A 17,414-nucleotide genomic window follows, 5' to 3' on the forward strand; every position below is an offset into this window, starting at 1 on the left:
AGATGATCTTACATCTGTACAGTATCCAGGTTGATACCGATACTGCGGAGCACGAGTTACTGTTGGGTTCTCAGGTTCACACACAAACATGGGGGATTTGTGGAAGTATTTATTTTGTTCTGCGTGCAGATCTGTTTGCGATGAAAGTGCAGAGGCGGTTCTTTGGGCCCAGGGTGCTGGACGTTAGTGGGTTTTAATGTGTTTGGTCTGTGCATCGCAGTTTGCAGATTCTGGTTTGCTCAGCTTATCTGCTCGTCATACAGACAGAACAGTAGATATTTTGAATGTGTCACACACACACACACACACACACACACACACACACACACACACACACACACACACACACACACACACACACACACAGAGGATTAGGATGTGTTGATGGATGATCCAGACTGTGGGTTGTTTACTGTTTTATCAGTAAATATGGCAAGTCTCAAGTCGTTAGACAACAGTAGGAGGTTGTGTATGTGCGAGTACACTCACACACCCACACACACACTGTTTTAGCCAATCTAGCATTCATATAAAGCCAAGAGTAGATTTTGTAACACACAAACACACTCATGCACACAACACACTGGGAGTTGTCTCAGAGCAGAGGTAATACATAGGAGGATTTCACGCTTACATTAAAAAGATTCTCACTTATAATCGATCTTTATCTCTTTCTCTCTCCCTCAACCCATTCTCTCTCTCTCTCTCTCTCTCTCTCTCTCTCTCTCTCTCTCTCTCTCTCTCTCTCTCTCTCTCTTGCTCTCTCCCTCCACCCCCGAGTCCTCCCCATGGCTGTTACTGAGCATGGATGTGGTTGTGTGTGTAAAACACAGGGGGTAAAACACTGAGAGCTCCCAGAGATCAGAGTGAGCGAAGATTGAGAGAATAAGAGTGTGTGTGTGTGTGTGTGTGTGTGTGTGTGTGTGTGTGTGTGTGTGTGTGTGTGTGTGTGTGTGTGTGTGCACGCCATGTGCAGAAAGGAGGCTCTTGTTCAACTTTTGGATAACATAATACAGTCGAGAGAAGCAAATAGTATATACACTGTACATGAGAGGAGGAGGAGGAGGAACCCAAGGAGGAAGACTGAAGTTCAAGCCAATATTTCACACATCACTGCAAATGGATGTTTCTTCAAACCAATATTTCATTGTGTCTTTGTGTGGCCATTGCGTTTTAAATTACAGTCAAATATTATGTGTGTGTGTGTGTGTGTGTGTGTGTGTCTCCCAGGCCCTCCCTCCGCACCACGCGATCTCTTCCCACAAATCAACGCCACGTCTCTGACCCTGGAGTGGAGCGAACCATTACACAGCGGGGGACGCTCGGACCTCACCTACAGCGTGGAGTGTCGTGTGTGCGCCAGCCCCAACGCTCCGTGCTCGGTGTGTGGGGGAGGGCGTGAGCTACCGGCCCGCCCAGAGCGCCCTGCTGGGTCGCCGTGTCAGCGTGTGGGGGCTACGTCCGCATACCAGCTACACCTTCACCGTCCTGGCCCTCAACGGGGTCTCCCCGCTCAGCTTGCAGGGGCCTGCTGGAGAGAGCATCAACATCACCACGGGCCGCAATGGTGAGACAGTGCAGGATGGTCAGACACACTCTCTCTCTCTCTCTCTCTCTCTCTCTCTCTCTCACTCTGTGTATCTCTCTCTCTATCTCTCTCTCTCTCTCTCTCTCTCTCTCTCTGTCCCTCTCTCTTCAGACCAACTCAGAGGTAAAAACATGAAAAAAAAAAATGAGTGAATGAAAATGTGGTCAGGCTTAAGACAGCGGGTTAACTGTTCTCTTCTGTGTGTGTGTGTGTGTGTGTGTGTGTGTGTGTGTGTGTGTGTACCAGTTCCAGTACTGGTCTCTGGTATTAGAAAAAGCACAGCAACTGAGTCCAGCCTGACGCTGCACTGGGCCGTCCCAGCCCAACCACACTACAGCATCCTGCAGTACCAGCTCCGCTACTGCGAGAAGGTATCACACACACACACACACACACACACACACACACACACACACACACACACACACACACACACACACAGAAGCATCACACTCAGAAGCATCACACTCTAACTACTCACACAGATTCTCTCCAAAGTCCAACACAATAGCACTACACTGCACTCAGATGTCCTCCACAGTCGAGGACACACACACACACACATGTCTCCACCACAGCTACACGTCCCCCTCACCCCTCCTGTCCCCTCCGAGTCTCGCTCCCTCTCTCCCCATTACCTCACTATTTCCCTCCCTCTCTCTCTCCTTCTCTCCCTCCCTCTCTCTCTCCTTCTCTCCCTCCCTCTTTTCACCTCTGTTAATCTGTTTTTTTTGTGTGTGTGTTTTTTTTGTTTAGCAAAGCTGTTGATAACAGTGCTGCCAAAGCAATTAACAAAATCAAACACATCAGATAAACTGGGAGTAATTAAACAAGCAAACAAGAACTTGAAATGAATATAAACAGATTTTGAGTCCTCGATTCATATGTCTGTATTTGTGTGTGTGTGTGCATGCATTTGTGTATATGACACACACTTTACATGTGTGTCTGTATGTCTCCGTGTGCTGTCCGTGCATGTGTGTACGGTGTGTGCTTGCTGTGAGTGTGCTGTTTATAATGCTCTGTCTGTGTGTGTGTGTGTGTGTGTGTGTGTGTGTGTGTGTGTGTGTGTGTGTGTGTGTGTGTGTGTGTAGGAGCGTGCCACTGAGGAGCACTGGTGTCGTTATAAGGAGAGTGAGAGTAATCAGGTGGTTCTGAGTGATTTGCGGCGGGCCACGCAGTACGAGGTGCAGGTCCGTGCCCGCACGCCCGCCGGCTACAGCAGCTTCAGCCCCGCCACGTCCTTCCGGACCCTGCCCGACGGTATGGACGGACCCGCTCCACACACACACACACTTCCTCAAGTTGTGCTCTGTGACGGTAACTTAGCAGAGCGGTGTCCTCGGTCACCTCGGAGGGCGACTTCAGTACCGTTTATTGATTTCTGCTGCTCTGTCTAGACCAGCGCCAGCGTCTGAAGTTGTTTTGACAAAGTCACTCAGCGCATCTTTTTTTTAAACGACATCCCTCTGTCTTCTTAGAAGATGATTCCTCGTCCCCTCTGCTTGTTACCCGGGTTTCTTGTCGCCATGGGAATGCTCCTTCTCATCACTGTCATCGGCGTTGCTATCTACTGCATCCGGTAAGAGCAAAAGGAGGTGGAGAGAAGGACGGAGAGAGAGTGTGCACGTGAAATAGGAGAAAGAGGGGAGAGTGAAATAGAGAAATATGAGGGAGAGTGCAGAAGGTTGATAGGTGAGAGGGGAGCGATAGAGATATTTCTCTCTTTTTAGTTGTGGAAACCTGAAGTGTGTTCTGCTAAAGACTTTGATAGCACTGCAGTTTATACTGACATGGAGCCATGTCCCTCAGCACTGTGCTGAGGTGGCTACAGAATGGGGAGATCTCTCTCTCTCTCTCACACACACACACACACACATTAACATTCTGAGGCTACAGGCAAACAGTTCTCATCCTCCAGCCATCATCATGCAGCTATTTCAGCTTCCATCCCGTGATAGAGTCCAAGGACTGTGGGAACAAGGGAGAGAGAGAGAGATGGGGGAAGAGAGACATAGAGGTAGAGAGAGAGTTAGAGGTAGAGAGAGGTAGAGGCACACACAGAGGTAGAGAGAGGTAGAGGTGTAGAGAGAGGTAGAAGTAGAGAGAGGTAGAGGCACACACACAGAGGTAGAGAGAGAGGTAGAGGTAGAGAGAGGTAGAGGTAGAGAGAGGTAGAGGCACACACAGAGGTAGAGGTAGAGAGAGGTAGAGGTAGAGAGAGGTAGAGGTAGAGAGAGGTAGAAGTAGAGAGAGGTAGAGGTAGAGAGAGGTAGAGGTAGAGAGAGAGGTAGAAGTAGAGAGAGGTAGAGGCACACACACAGAGGTAGAGAGAGAGGTAGAGGTAGAGAGAGGTAGAGGTAGAGAGAGAGGTAGAGCTAGAGAGAGGTAGAATTAGAGAGAGGTAGAGGCACACACACAGAGGTAGAGAGAGAGGTAGAGGTAGAGGTAGAGGTAGAGAGAGGTAGAAGTAGAGAGAGGTAGAGGCACACACACAGAGGTAGAGATAGAGAGAGGTAGAGGTAGAGAGAGGGGTAGAGGCACACACAGAGGTAGATAGAGAGGTAGAGGTAGAGAGAGGTAGAGGCACACACAGAGGTAAAGAGAGAGGTAGAGAGAGGTAGAGGCACACACAGAGGTAGAGAGAGAGGTAGAGAGAGGTAGAGGCACACACACAGAGGTAGAGAGAGAGGTAGAGAGAGGTAGAGGCACACACAGAGGTAGATAGAGAGGTAGAAGTAGAAAGAGGTAGAGGCACACACACAGAGGTAGATAGAGAGGTAGAGAGAGGTAGAGGTAGAGAGAGGTAGAGGCACACACACAGAGGTAGATAGAGAGGTAGAGAGAGGTAGAGGCACACACACAGAGGTAGAGAGAGGTAGAGGTAGAGAGAGGTAGAGGCACACACAGAGGTAGAGAGAGAGGTAGAGGTAGAGAGAGGTAGAGGCACACACAGAGGTAGAGAGAGAGGTAGAGGTAGAGAGAGGTAAAAGTAGAGAGAGGTAGAGGCACACACACAGAGGTAGAGAGAGAGGTAGAGAGAGGTAGAGGTAGAGAGAGGTAGAGGCACACACACAGAGGTAGAGAGAGAGGTAGAGAGAGGTAGAGGCACACACAGAGAGCTAGAGAGAGGGAGAGAGACAGAGGTAGAGGTACAGACGGTGAGGGAGAGGTAGAGACACAGAGGTAGAGAGAGAGGGATGTAGAGAGAGGGAGAGGTAGAGACACAGAGGTAGAGAGAGAGGGATGTAGAGAGAGGGAGAGGTAGAGACACAGAGGTAGAGAGAGAGGGATGTAGAGAGAGAGAGAGGTAGAGACACAGAGGTAGAGAGAGAGGGATGTAGAGAGAGGGAGAGGTAGAGACACAGAGGTAGAGAGAGAGGGATGTAGAGAGAGGGAGAGGTAGAGACACAGAAGTAGAGAGAGAAGGATGTAGAGAGAGGGAGAGGTAGAGACACAGAGGTAGAGAGAGAGGGATGTAGAGAGAGGGAGAGGTAGAGACACAGAGGTAGAGAGAGGGATGTAGAGAGAGGGAGAGGTAGAGACACAGAGGTAGAGAGAGAGGGATGTAGAGAGCCAGGACATCCCGTCCTGTCTCCACAGGCCAAGTCTGAGAACAATAGGCATGACCCTGGTGCACCACACACACACAAACACACACACACACACACACACACACACACACACACACACACATCCATGCATGTTCACGCACCTTTAGCATGCAAGCACACACCACCTAGATCTATAAAAGATTACACACATATACATACCCTTTCAATTTTGTACTAAGTTCATGAATATTCACACACACACAGCTAACAACATGTGTGTGCAGTCACACACATCTGACTTCATTCAATATCATGTATACACACACACACACACACACACACACACACACACACACACACACACACACACACACACACACCAGGAGCGTCCAGCCAAGCCAGACCTGCCATTAGCACTGGGTGGAACAAAAGCAGCTATTTTAGAGAGAGAGAGAGAGAGAGAGAGTGAGTGAGTGAGAGAGAGAGAGGGTGAGAGAGAGAGAGAGAGGGTGAGAGAGAGAGAGGGTGAGAGAGAGAGAGAGAGAGAGAGAGAGGGTGAGAGAGAGAGAGAGAGAGTGAGAGAGAGTGAGAGAGAGTGTGAGAGAAGAGAGAGAGAGAGAGAGAGTGTGAGAGAGAGTGTGAGAGAAGAGTGAGAGAGAGAGTGTGAGAGAAGAGTGAGAGAGAGAGAGAGAGAGAGTGTGAGAGAAGAGTGAGAGGGAGTGAGTGACAGAAAAGAGAGGAAGAGAGACTGCTACATGATTATGTAACTTTACTGTAATTTTGTTCTGAATGTCAAAAGCCTTTACTAATGGACTCTTTCAGTATCAGTATTAAATACTTATGGTCATGTATAAGCATCCTCAAAGACCATAACAACTGAGAGAAGAGAGAGAGAAAGAGAAAGAAATAGAGAGAGAGAGAGGGAGGGAGAGAGGGAGAGCGAAGGAGGGCGAGGGAGAGATGTCTCAGAGCGGGTGAGTAATTTAAGCTGTACTAATCCGTATTTTATACCATGGAATCATTCGCACAAGCAACCTGAGACAGAGAGAGCAGATAGAGGGATAAAAGATGAGTGAAAGAAGAGACAGAAGGAGGAAGGGAGGGGCGGTGGAGAGGGAGAGGCCTTGGCTGTGTGCATTTGTTCTGCCTCGCTTGTGTATCGCACCAGACTCACAGAACCCGAAGTCTCTTCATGTGCATGTGTGGTCTAGTCTGTGCGCTTGTGTAACCGACCACTGGTCATAGCTTAGACTCGAGGGTGCTCACTAGTGAACAGCTTATGTCCTCGTCAGTAACACACAGCCCCATCTGAATCTGTCTGCAGCAAACAGAACCGTCTGAAGGATCCAGAACTGAGTGATAAAAATGCCCAGTACCTCATAGGTCAAGGTGAGCAGGTCTTACCCAGACACACACATATGTTCAGCTACCCACACACACAGTATTGTGTATTATGTATTTTGATGTCCTTCAGAGATAGAGGTGTTCTGTGTCTAGAGGTGTTCTATGCCCCTCCCCTTCAACTCCTCCCCCTGTGATCGGCTCCCTCTCTCAGGAATAAAGGTCTACATTGACCCTTTCACCTATGAGGATCCGAATGAGGCCGTGCGAGAGTTCGCTAAAGAGATCGACGTCTCCTGTGTGAAGATCGAGGAGGTTATCGGAGCAGGTGGGATAGAATGGACGACCCCAACACACTCCATGACCCCAACACTCAACACTAAACACAGACAACCCCAACACGCTACATTAATCACAGACAAATCAATCCAGCATTTGCCAGCAAACACCAACAAAGAAACTAATGCCGAGCTGGTGTGTTTTACCTGTGTGTGGTTGCTGGGACACCGAAACGTCTCTAGAATGTTCTCCCACCATTCCTATTGGGTCATTTGGCTTGCCAGTTCTTTTGGACCAAGGCCAAACCAATGATATTTGTTTGGATGAAATGTTCTATAGTCATGATTGTAGTAAGATTGGATTACCATCTACTGTGACTGTCCCTGCTGTGAGATTAACCCAAGGCTACACACGCACACACACACACACACACACACACACACACACACACACACACACACACACACACACACACACACACACACATATTCCTCAAGCTTCTTCTTCCTCTCAGTACTCTTCTTTTCTGCCTGTGATGGATGATAAAGATCTGTGGCTTCACACTCATGTTACAAACAGGCCAAGCCTGATTCTGCATGAAATAATGAAATGGGGCCTAATGAACACAGCCACATGTGTGTGTGTGTGTGTGTGTGTGTGTGTGTGTGTGTGTGTGGGAGGAGGTGAACTTCACTCTGTGTGAGACTGTGTGTAGGTGAGTTTGGAGAGATGTTTGTGTAGAACTTTGCTTCTGTGTGTGTGTGTGTGTGTGTGTGTGTGTGTGTGTGTGTGTGTGTGTGTGTGTGTGTAGGTGAGTTTTGTAAGGTGAGGGGGTGTGTGTAGGTGGGTTTGATGAGCTGTGTGTTTGATGAGCTGTGTGATTGAGTTTGTGTGAACTTCGCTGTGTGTGTATGTGTGTAGACTAGATTTTCATTCTGTATGTACGTGTGTGGGTGAGCTTGGTGAGGTGTGTATTTATACTGGAACTTCATTGTGTGTGTGTGTGTGTGTGTGTGTGTGTGTGTGTGTGTGTGTGTGTGTGTGTGTGTGTGTGTGTGTGTGTGTGTAGGTGAGTTTGGTGAGGTGTGTCGCGGACGCCTTCGTATCCCTGGTAAGAAGGAGAACTATGTGGCCATTAAGACCCTGAAGGGCGGCTACACTGACAAGCAGAGGCGGGACTTTCTGTCGGAGGCGTCAATCATGGGCCAGTTCCAGCACCCCAATATCATCCACCTGGAGGGCATCATCACAGCCAGCTGCCCCGTCATGATCATCACCGAGTTTATAGGAGAACGGATGCGCTCGACTCCTTCCTCAGGGTAAGAGTGGTGTGGTGTGTGTGTGTGTGTGTGTGTGTGTGTGTGTGTGTGTGTGTGTCTGTCTGTCTGTCTGTCTGTCTGTCTCTCTATGTATTTTGCTTTTTATTTTGCACTTGGCTGTGTGTATGTGTGTGTAAATGTGTGTATGTGTGTGTAAATGTGTGTATGTGTGTGTAAATGCATGTGTTTTTCTTTATTTTTTACCACTGCTTTCCGTTTGTCTGGTTCATCAGCTGTCAATCAGACTGTGTGTGTGTGTGTGTGTGTGTGTGTGTGTGTGTGTGTGTGTGTCGTGTGTGTGTGTGTGTGTGGGTGGTGTGGGGTGTGTGTGTGGGTGTGAGTGATTTGCTTTATTTCCAGGGGCATTCTGCTTTTGGCCTCATCTGTGTGTCTTAGGCTGGCTGGCTGTCTGTCATTCTCTTTCCATCTTTTCCGTTCTGTCATTCTCTTTCTTCGTGATCTATCTAATTAGTCACACTATGTATTTCTGTATACCCTATATCTGATTTATATCACACAACCATCTCTCTCTCTCTCTCTCTCTCTCTCTCTCTCTCTTCTCTCTCTCTCTCTCTCTCTCTCCCCAGCTGAACGATGGTCAGTTCACCCCCATCCAGCTGGTGGGTATGCTCCGTGGTATAGCGTCGGGTATGAAGTATCTGTCTGAGATGAGCTACGTTCATCGGGATCTGGCGGCCCGGAAACATTCTAGTCAACAGCAACCTGGTGTGTAAGGTGTCCGACTTTGGCCTGTCACGCTTTCTGCAGGAAAACTCCTCTGACCCCACGTACACCAGCTCACTGGTGAGTACACTTCTATATACGTACATATATACACACACACACACACACACACCACACACACACACACACACCCACCCCATCTGTTCTCCACCTGCCGGACGTGTTGCACAAGGCAGAAGCTGCCCAACTTCCTCCCAGACCGCCCTCCTCCTCCCCACACCTCCTCTCCCTCCTCCGCGGTGTCACACTCACTACTCACGCATACCCGGCGGCCTGGAGGGCCGGCCTGCGTGCGTGGACTCCTGGTGCGTCTCCCCCGAGGGCCTGCTCCCCATAGCCCCGCGTTAGCCACGCTAATTACAGCTGTCTGCTTCTGACCTCCCAGATGCCACCTCAGCATTCAGACTTCCTCCTTTATCTCTTTGTAAGGGCTCCACACACATTAGAGACGTGTTCACACACACACACACACACACACACATACACACATACACACACACACACGATGAGGCTTACGATTCACGTGCTTTCACTCCCCGTTTTCACACAGGCACGAGGGAAACGGATATCTGCATGTGTCACTTGGATTTATTGTCTGCTCGTGATTGGTCGTTTAACTGTGGTTCCGTGCTCTCTTTCTCCCGTTCTGCCGCAGGGCGGGAAGATTCCGATCCGCTGGACGGCTCCGGAGGCCATCGCCTTCCGCAAGTTCACCTCCGCCTCTGATGTGTGGAGCTACGGAATTGTCATGTGGGAGGTGATGTCGTTCGGAGAGCGCCCATACTGGGACATGAGCAACCAGGACGTAAGTGTGTGTGTGTGTGTGTGTGTGTGTGTGTGTGTGTGTGTGTGTGTGTGTGTGTGTGTGTGTGTTCTCTGCTGTGACTTTAGTGTAGTCACTCTTCTGCCACATCTTTGTCCCTTGTTATTGTTTTGGACATTCCTGTCCCAGTGTTTGTTTGGTTGGGACATTTAGACTAAACCTGAGGATTTTATACAGATTTACTGCTCATCGTTGTTGTAGATCAGTCTAAAATGTTCTGTGACTTTGATTCTGTGTTTTAAACATTTTTAACCCTCCCCCCGGGATGCTTCCTCGTCCAATCAGGTGATCAATGCCATAGAGCAGGACTACCGTTTGCCCCCCGCCCCCTGAATGCCCCACCCACCTGCACCAGCTCATGCTGGACTGCTGGCAGAAAGAGCGAACGGCTCGGCCGCGATTCGCCAACATCGTCTCCGCCCTTGACAAGCTGATCCGTAACCCCGCCTCCCTTAAGATCACCGCCCAGGATGGAGCAGGGTGAGCTAATGTGCATGTTTATGCGTGTGTGTGTGTGTGTGTGTGTGTGTGTGTGTGTGTGTGTGTGTGTGTGTGTGTGTGAAGGTTTGTGTGTGCACATCATAAATGTTTTACTGGGGAATCTTACAAATAGCAAAGATGCCACATTCTGTCTTTTGTCTGTGCCAGCATGGTCACCTGTCAATCAAGCCCCTACTGGTTACAGCTGAAGCTCTAGTTCCCCTCCCCCACCACTCTGGTCAATAACCTGTCAGTTATTTCACTAGCTCCGCCCTGGTCCACTCAGCATGGTCTCTTGTCCATTAGTCCTGTCCCTTCTGCATTCAGCATACTAACCTGTCAATCACGGCTCCCGTAAACATGCCTCCCTGCTGCTCAGTTTAGCTACCTGTCAATCAAGCACAGTGTGGCTCCTCCCCCTCTTTCCCCCTCCAGGCCCGAGCGTTCTGTCAGTCGACTGTTGATCGGCTGCCCTTATTGGCTATGGCAATATGACTAGGTTGCCTTAGGCTAGCAGGCTAGCAATTTAAAACAAGTCATTACAGGATCTTTCTCTCTCTCCCTTTCTCTCTCTCTCTCTCTCTCTCTTCTCTCACACTCTCTCTCACACTCTCTCTCTCTCTCTCTTCTCTCACACTCTCTCTCACTCTCTCTCACTCTCTCTCTCTCTCTCTCTCTCTCTCTCTCTCTCTCTCTCTCTCTCTCTCTCTCTCCCTCTCAGTCCGTCCCACCCACTGTTGGACCAGCGATCTCCGCCGACCCCGTCCTCCTGCGGTTCCGTGGGGGAGTGGCTCCGGGCCATCAAGATGGAGCGGTACGAGCAGAGCTTCCTGCAGGCCGGATACAGCTCCACCCAGCTGCTGGCCCACCTCAACACGGAGTGAGTCAGCAGACACGACACCACCAGCGCACGGCTCAGCAGCTGCAGCCTGAACCACTGAAGGCCTCTAGCGTTTCTTCTCAAGCTGTGGAATTGAAGTGTGGAGACATGGGAGGGAATACTGAAAGTTGAATTGTTCAGTTAGAGCCTAATTATGTGGACAGAAGTATCGGGACATCTCTTATTCATTTTAATTCAGATGTTTCATTTAGTCCCATTGCCACAGGTGTATAACGTCAAGCTCCTGGCCATACCGTATGTCTTCACACGCATTTGTGAGAGAACGGGTTATTCTAAAGTGCTCACAGAGTAGAGTCTGGTACTGTAATAGGATGCCATCATTGCAACATGTCACTTCATGAAATGTCTTCTGTCCTCGATACTCCGCAATCAAGTGTGAGTGGTATTACTGTAAAGTGGAAGTGTTTAAGACCCACAGCACCACGCAGCGTTACAGAGCAGGTCACCGAGCGCTGAGGTGCACAGTGTGTAAAAGTCACCAACGCTCTGCTGACTGGATAACTGCGGAGTTCCAAACCTCCTCTGGCTTTAACGTCAGCACAAAAACTGCGCCAGGAGCTCCACGGTGTTGGCGTCCATTGGTGAGCAGCTGCAGGCGAGCCTTACAGTACGGAGCACCACGCCAAGCGCTGGATGGAGAGAAGCTCTTCGCCACTGGGCCGTGGAGCGGTGGAAACGTGTTCTGTGGAGTGATGAATCACGCTCCACTATCTGGCAATCTGATGGGCACGTCTGGATTTGCCAGACGCACGGAGGACTGTACCTGCTTGACTGCATTGTGCCAACTGTAACGTTTGGTGGAGGAGGGTTGATGGTGTGGGGTTGTTTAGTTTGGTGGAGGGTTGATGGTATGGGGTTGTTTAGTTTGGTGGAGGAGGGTGGATGGTGTGGGGTTGTTTAGTTTGGTGGAGGAGGGTGGGTGGTGTGGGGTTGTTTAGTTTGGTGGAGGAGGGTTGATGGTGTGGGGTTGTTTAGTTTGGTGGAGGGTTGATGGTGTGGGGTTGTTTAGTTTGGTGGAGGAGGATTGATGGTGTGGGGTTGTTTAGTTTGGTGGAGGAGGGTGGATGGTGTGGGGTTGTTTAGTTTGATGGAGGAGGGTGGATGGTGTGGGGTTGTTTAGTTTGGTGGCGGAGGGTTGATGGTGTGGGGTTGTTTAGTTTGGTGGAGGAGGGATGATGGTGTGGGGTTGTTTAGTTTGGTGGAGGAGGGTGGATGGTGTGGGGTTGTTTAGTTTGGTGGAGGAGGGTGGATGGTGTGGGGTTGTTTAGTTTGGTGGAGGAGGGTGGATGGTGTGGGGTTAAGTTGGGTGTGGGGTTATTTTTCAGAGGTTGGCCCTGGCCCCTTATTTCCAGTGAAGGGGAATCTACATGCTTCAGCAGATCAAGGCATTCTGGACAGTCGTGTGGTTCTGACTTTGTGGGAACAGTTTGGGGAAGGCCCGGTTCTGTTCCAGCATGACTGTGCACAAAGCGAGATCCATAAAGGCGTGATTGGGCAAGTTTGAGGTGGAACAGCTTGTCTGGACCGCACAGATGCCTGACCTCAACCAAGTCAAACCCCTCTGGGCTGAAATAGAACGGAGATTGTGAGCCAGACCCTCTTCAGTATCAGTGTGTGACTGGATAAATGTGCAAAACGTCCCACAGACACACTCCACTATCCTGTAGAAAACCTTCAGAAGTGCGGAAGCTCTTATAGATGCAAAGGGGGAAACTCCTACAACTCCATATCTGTGTGTTCAGAATGGGATGATGTCATAGAGGCTCATGTAGGTGTCCCAATACTTATGTTCATATAGTTCATGCTCATGGTTATAAAAAGGATATAATATATTATGCAATTCAAATAACAGAGTATGCATTTGAAATTGCAGCGTGCAGTTTAAGATGATTTATTGTCAGGGCAAATAAATCTATGCTACATGTTTATGGGTTATACAGTGTGGCAATCTGAGAGGATAATAACTTTACAAAATAAACATTACCCTCCTCTCACTTTCTCTACAAGAACGATATATGTACTGTTCTCTAAATGTAGGGGTGGCCAGAGCTTTGGTCAACCGGAACGTTGATTTTGGTCTTTATTATTAAATATTCACCACTTTTCTCCATCTCTTTCTCTCTCTCTCTCTCTCTCTCTCTCTCTCTCTCTCTCTCTCTCTCTCTCTCTCTCTCTCTCTCTCTCTCTCTCTCTCTCTCTCTCAGTGATCTGCTGCGGCTGGGAGTCACTTTGGCTGGCCATCAGAAGAAGATTATGTCCAGCATTCAAGCTCTTAGGATTCAGAACAAGAGTCCCAGTACTATTCTCTACTGATCAACAACACACACAAACACATGCAAAATAAATACAAGTGTGCACAGATCACACACACACACACACACACACACACACATACATACACACACACACACACACACACACACACACACACACACACACACACACACAAATGCATCTCTAGAGTTGGCTGGAGAAGCTCATCCTGTGATCTGACCAGTCAGGACTTTGCCAGTGTCCATCAGGGGATTGAATTTGACTGGCCAATCAGACTGTGGGGTGCTCTAGAACATCTATCACTACCTGTCATTGACCGTCATTGACCGACAATGCGGTTGTTGACCTAGATGACATCACAGTACACCTGTGATGTCACAGACTGTGCCATTGCGTTTGATGTATTGGACACTTTGGAAGCAATTAAACGACATCACAGAGTTGCCACGAAAATGCCATTCGTAAGACTGCAGAGACTCTCAACAATGACATCGCCAGCCGTGATGCCAGTGGTGATGACGTCACAAAGGGGAGGTGTCTGAACTGAGACGTCCCAATGCCAATCTAAGGACTGCACCCTCGTGCGTAACGTTTTCACAAGAGTATTTTTATACCAGAGTGTTCTATCATGAAGTGGCTGAGGAGATGGCGACACTGAGGAGCCTTCTTAAGAAGGTGGCCTTTATCAGTGGCGCATCGCGGACGTGTTCTGTCAGGAAACAGGAGTGTAACAAGATTTCCTCGCCCTGACGTTATGCCCGCAACATGAAGTGATGTGTGTGTGTATGTGATGGTGTGAGAGATATTTGACTGAATGATTGTACCATGCACTCACATTTTAATGTAAACATGTGTGATGAGGAACCCTGGTATTATTTGCTGTTAAAGGGAAAGTGTTTTACTGGTTGTCTGTCACTATGGAGGCACTGAACGAACATGTGCTACATTTGCACTTGTTTATAGTTCTATGAGAGATTTTATTCAGGCAGAAAGACAGCCAGCCACAAATGTCCTAGTGAATGCCCCGTGTTATGTTAAAAGACCCTGTCACTCTACACACACACACACACACACAGCTGACACTTGACTGACATGCGGAGAGACCAAAAGAAAAAGGCTGTCTTTCTGGGAGCCTCCGTTCACCACTCTCAGCCCAGGGCCCGGGGCCGAAGTATTTACCGGTCTGTGTGCGTTCAGCTGTTCGCCCGCTCTGCGTCCAGAATCGCACGCTACGCGCGACCTGCCGACCCTGCTTCCGCCCTGGCACTTTCCACATCGCCACAAGGTCCATGGGGTTCAGGAACTTCCCCTCAAGTGAACTTTGACCCTAATTGGGCACCCCAGTGTGGGATTGTGGGTAGGGGAGTTTAGTCTTCACATTGGAGATCTATAATTACAAAGCAGGGAGATGATTATTAATCTGTTGCCTTTTTTTGATGTATAGAAATTTCTGGCTTTATGTAAATTAGTATTAATTCTTTTCTGTGTCAGTGTAATCTGTGTTTCCATCACAATAAAGATTTACACCACCATATTAATGTGTTGCTCCTTTTCTCTATATGCTCATCCTCTCTTCCTTCCCCCTCCTCTCTCTCTCTCTCTCTCTCTCTCACTCTCTCTCCCTCTCTCTCTCTCTCTCTCTCTCTCTCTCTCTCTCTCTCTCCCTGGTATGTTTCCGATCCTTTTAAGTGTGACTGTGTGCAGAAGCAGTCCTGATTGGGTAGACACATACACACACGCACACACAAACACACCTGTCGGAAGCATATTTCCATAATCGTTTTGGGATGATCCGATTTTTCACCAGAACTGTCCCGGTAGACAAAATGACCTTCTCTGGCTGCGGCGTGCCAGGGAGAGAGGCTGCTGGGGGATTAGGATCTCTTGTTAGCCCACCTCCCCCACTACTTCTCTTCATTTCTCTCTCCCCTGAAGATATCCATCCTCTCTCATCCACGCTTTAAAGGAACTTTGGAGAGTTCTTCTCTCGTCCTTGACTCCGCTCTAACCCTCCCACTTTATTCCGCACTTTTTCTTCTCACTCTGGATTTCGCAGCCAGGCCTCTCCCCTGGTTCGTCTTCCGTCTCTCCTTCTCTCTCTTCCTCATCTCTCTCCCCTCTTCCTCGTCCCGCTCCCCAGAATCTCCCATCGTCTCGTTATCTCCGTCCAGTCTCGCTGATGTGACGAGCAGCCTGTTCTCTCTCCACCACACACATGCGCGCTCAAACGCAGCGTATTTCAGCCTCTCCCCCCTCCACGCCTTTCTCGCTGGCTCTAGGTAAATTGCCCACTGTGTCCCTGTAAACATATTAATCACTGTCAGGCGTTCTGCTCTCGCAGTGGGCTTCTGGGCCGTGCACAAGGTGAACAGCGGACCCGTCACATGACACGCCTCCCCTTTATAGACGGCATTTGTCTGTCTGACAGGCTCCTGAAGTGGGAGAAGGAGGGTTTCTCGCAGAGTGGGAATAAATCCCGCCGTTGCTCTTCCTGCGTACTGGAAACATGCGTGCGGCCCCCTGACAGTCCCAGTGTGAAGAGCAGGCTGGGTGATGTTCCACGTGCCGGTTCTGATTGGCTGAAATGGTAATTCACTGGTTTATTTTTACCTTCCTGCATGCCTTTCTTAAGTTTTGTGTAGTTTTAGGATTGTCTGGTTTGCGTCAAGGGACTTGTGGGTGTCTGAGTGTGTGTGTGTGTGTGTATGTGTGCGCGCGCGTGCACGCAACAGACGTTCATCTTAAGAGAGAAAACAAAGCACATTCCTCAGGACTGTGTGTGTGTGTGTGTGTGTGTGTGTGTATGTATGTGTGTGTATGTGTGTGTGTGTGTGTGTGTGTGTGTGTGTATGTGTGTGTGTGTGTGTGTGTGTGTGTGTGTGTGTGTGTGTGTGTGTGTGTGTATGTGTGTGTATGTGTGTGTGTGTGTGTGTGTGTGTGTGTGTGTGTGTGTGTGTGTATGTGTGTGTGTATGTGTGTGTATGTGTGTGTGTGTGTGTGTGTGTGTGTGTATGTGTGTGTATGTGTGTGTATGTGTGTGTGTGTGTGTGTGTGTGTGTGTGTGTGCTACAGGGGCGACCCCCACTACCACCGCCCTCTCCACTCCAGTCCCTGAAACAATACCCTCCTCACTGTCACCTCGCACAGAGCTTCCTCGCGGAAGACAAAAGAATGAAGTCACCTTCCTCCATCTGAAGCCAAGCCAGCCTTCCACTTCACATCCCCACCACACGCAAAGTCTGTCTTCCTCATCATTATTCAGGCCAATCACACGCCAACAGCACCCCAATACCAGAAAGTAGGTCAGGACCCATATAGGTCAACCATCTTAGTGTAAGAATTCTAATCTGAGCACGTCTTTTTGATGACTGTATTTATTATGATGTGGAAAAGTAACCTAAAACCTCTGCTCATGCTGAGAAGTTGTAATATATTTGACTGAGGCAAAACATCACTGAGCAGCGTAGTTCAGCAAGGATCCGTTTCGGGTTCTTGTTCATTTTGCCGCTTGTCAGTTGTTGAAGACGATGGTCTGTTTGTTTTTCAGAGGTTAAAGTTTACACAGTGCATGTTTTTTTGTGCTCCTTTATTGATCACACAGATTGATCTCCTCGTTGATTACATTTATTTTACATTGCATTGAACACATGGCCATTTGTGAAAAGATTAGCACCCCTGTCAAATCACAGTTGTGTTCATTAGCCTACAAATAAAAGAATCCATTCTGCTGATCTCAGATCAGTTTTCATGTAGTTGAGGTTAATGAGTATAACCCTCTAATCTGGAGCCATGCGCCTGTTTTACAGTCATTCGTGGGCTTGCATGTTGATTGCCAACTTTTGACTGGCACCAGTGTGTTGTGCATCAGAATGTGTTTTGAGTCAGGCAAAGGGAAACGGGCTGGGGTCAAAGGTCACTCAGAGGCAGATGAAGACGGCAGGGCTCAGCACTGATGTAACCTTTCTGAATGCAGGTTAGCTGCTGCTGTTTTTTTTGTTTGTTTGTTTGTTTTGTTTTTTTTTCAAGACTTCTTACAAAGCTCGGAGCACACTTCCTCTTAGAGCTAGGATGCTTGTGTCTCCTCCTCAGACACAGCCGGGAATGTCTCCGT

The 17,414-nt window shown here is 48.9% G+C and overlaps 1 protein-coding gene across 1 annotated transcript in view; it reads left to right on the plus strand.

Moving 5' to 3' along the window:
• The window catches only part of ephb4a (eph receptor B4a), a 35,421-nt gene extending 20,584 nt beyond the window's left edge, over window positions 1–14,837 (plus strand). Inside the window, 17 exon segments of the mRNA XM_077011544.1 lie at window positions 1,231–1,388; window positions 1,390–1,567; window positions 1,835–1,959; window positions 2,683–2,851; window positions 3,070–3,101; window positions 3,103–3,170; window positions 6,467–6,531; window positions 6,698–6,811; window positions 7,832–8,043; window positions 8,046–8,081; window positions 8,669–8,782; window positions 8,784–8,885; window positions 9,481–9,630; window positions 9,934–9,966; window positions 9,968–10,128; window positions 10,850–11,008; window positions 13,234–14,837. Coding sequence (XP_076867659.1) covers window positions 1,231–1,388; window positions 1,390–1,567; window positions 1,835–1,959; window positions 2,683–2,851; window positions 3,070–3,101; window positions 3,103–3,170; window positions 6,467–6,531; window positions 6,698–6,811; window positions 7,832–8,043; window positions 8,046–8,081; window positions 8,669–8,782; window positions 8,784–8,885; window positions 9,481–9,630; window positions 9,934–9,966; window positions 9,968–10,128; window positions 10,850–11,008; window positions 13,234–13,342 — 1,985 coding nt within the window. The 3' untranslated portion in view covers window positions 13,343–14,837.
• Window positions 14,838–17,414: the final 2,577 nt, after the last annotated feature.

The sequence above is a fragment of the Brachyhypopomus gauderio genome, chromosome 7, assembly GCF_052324685.1.
Source record: "Brachyhypopomus gauderio isolate BG-103 chromosome 7, BGAUD_0.2, whole genome shotgun sequence".
Taxonomy (NCBI): domain Eukaryota; kingdom Metazoa; phylum Chordata; class Actinopteri; order Gymnotiformes; family Hypopomidae; genus Brachyhypopomus; species Brachyhypopomus gauderio.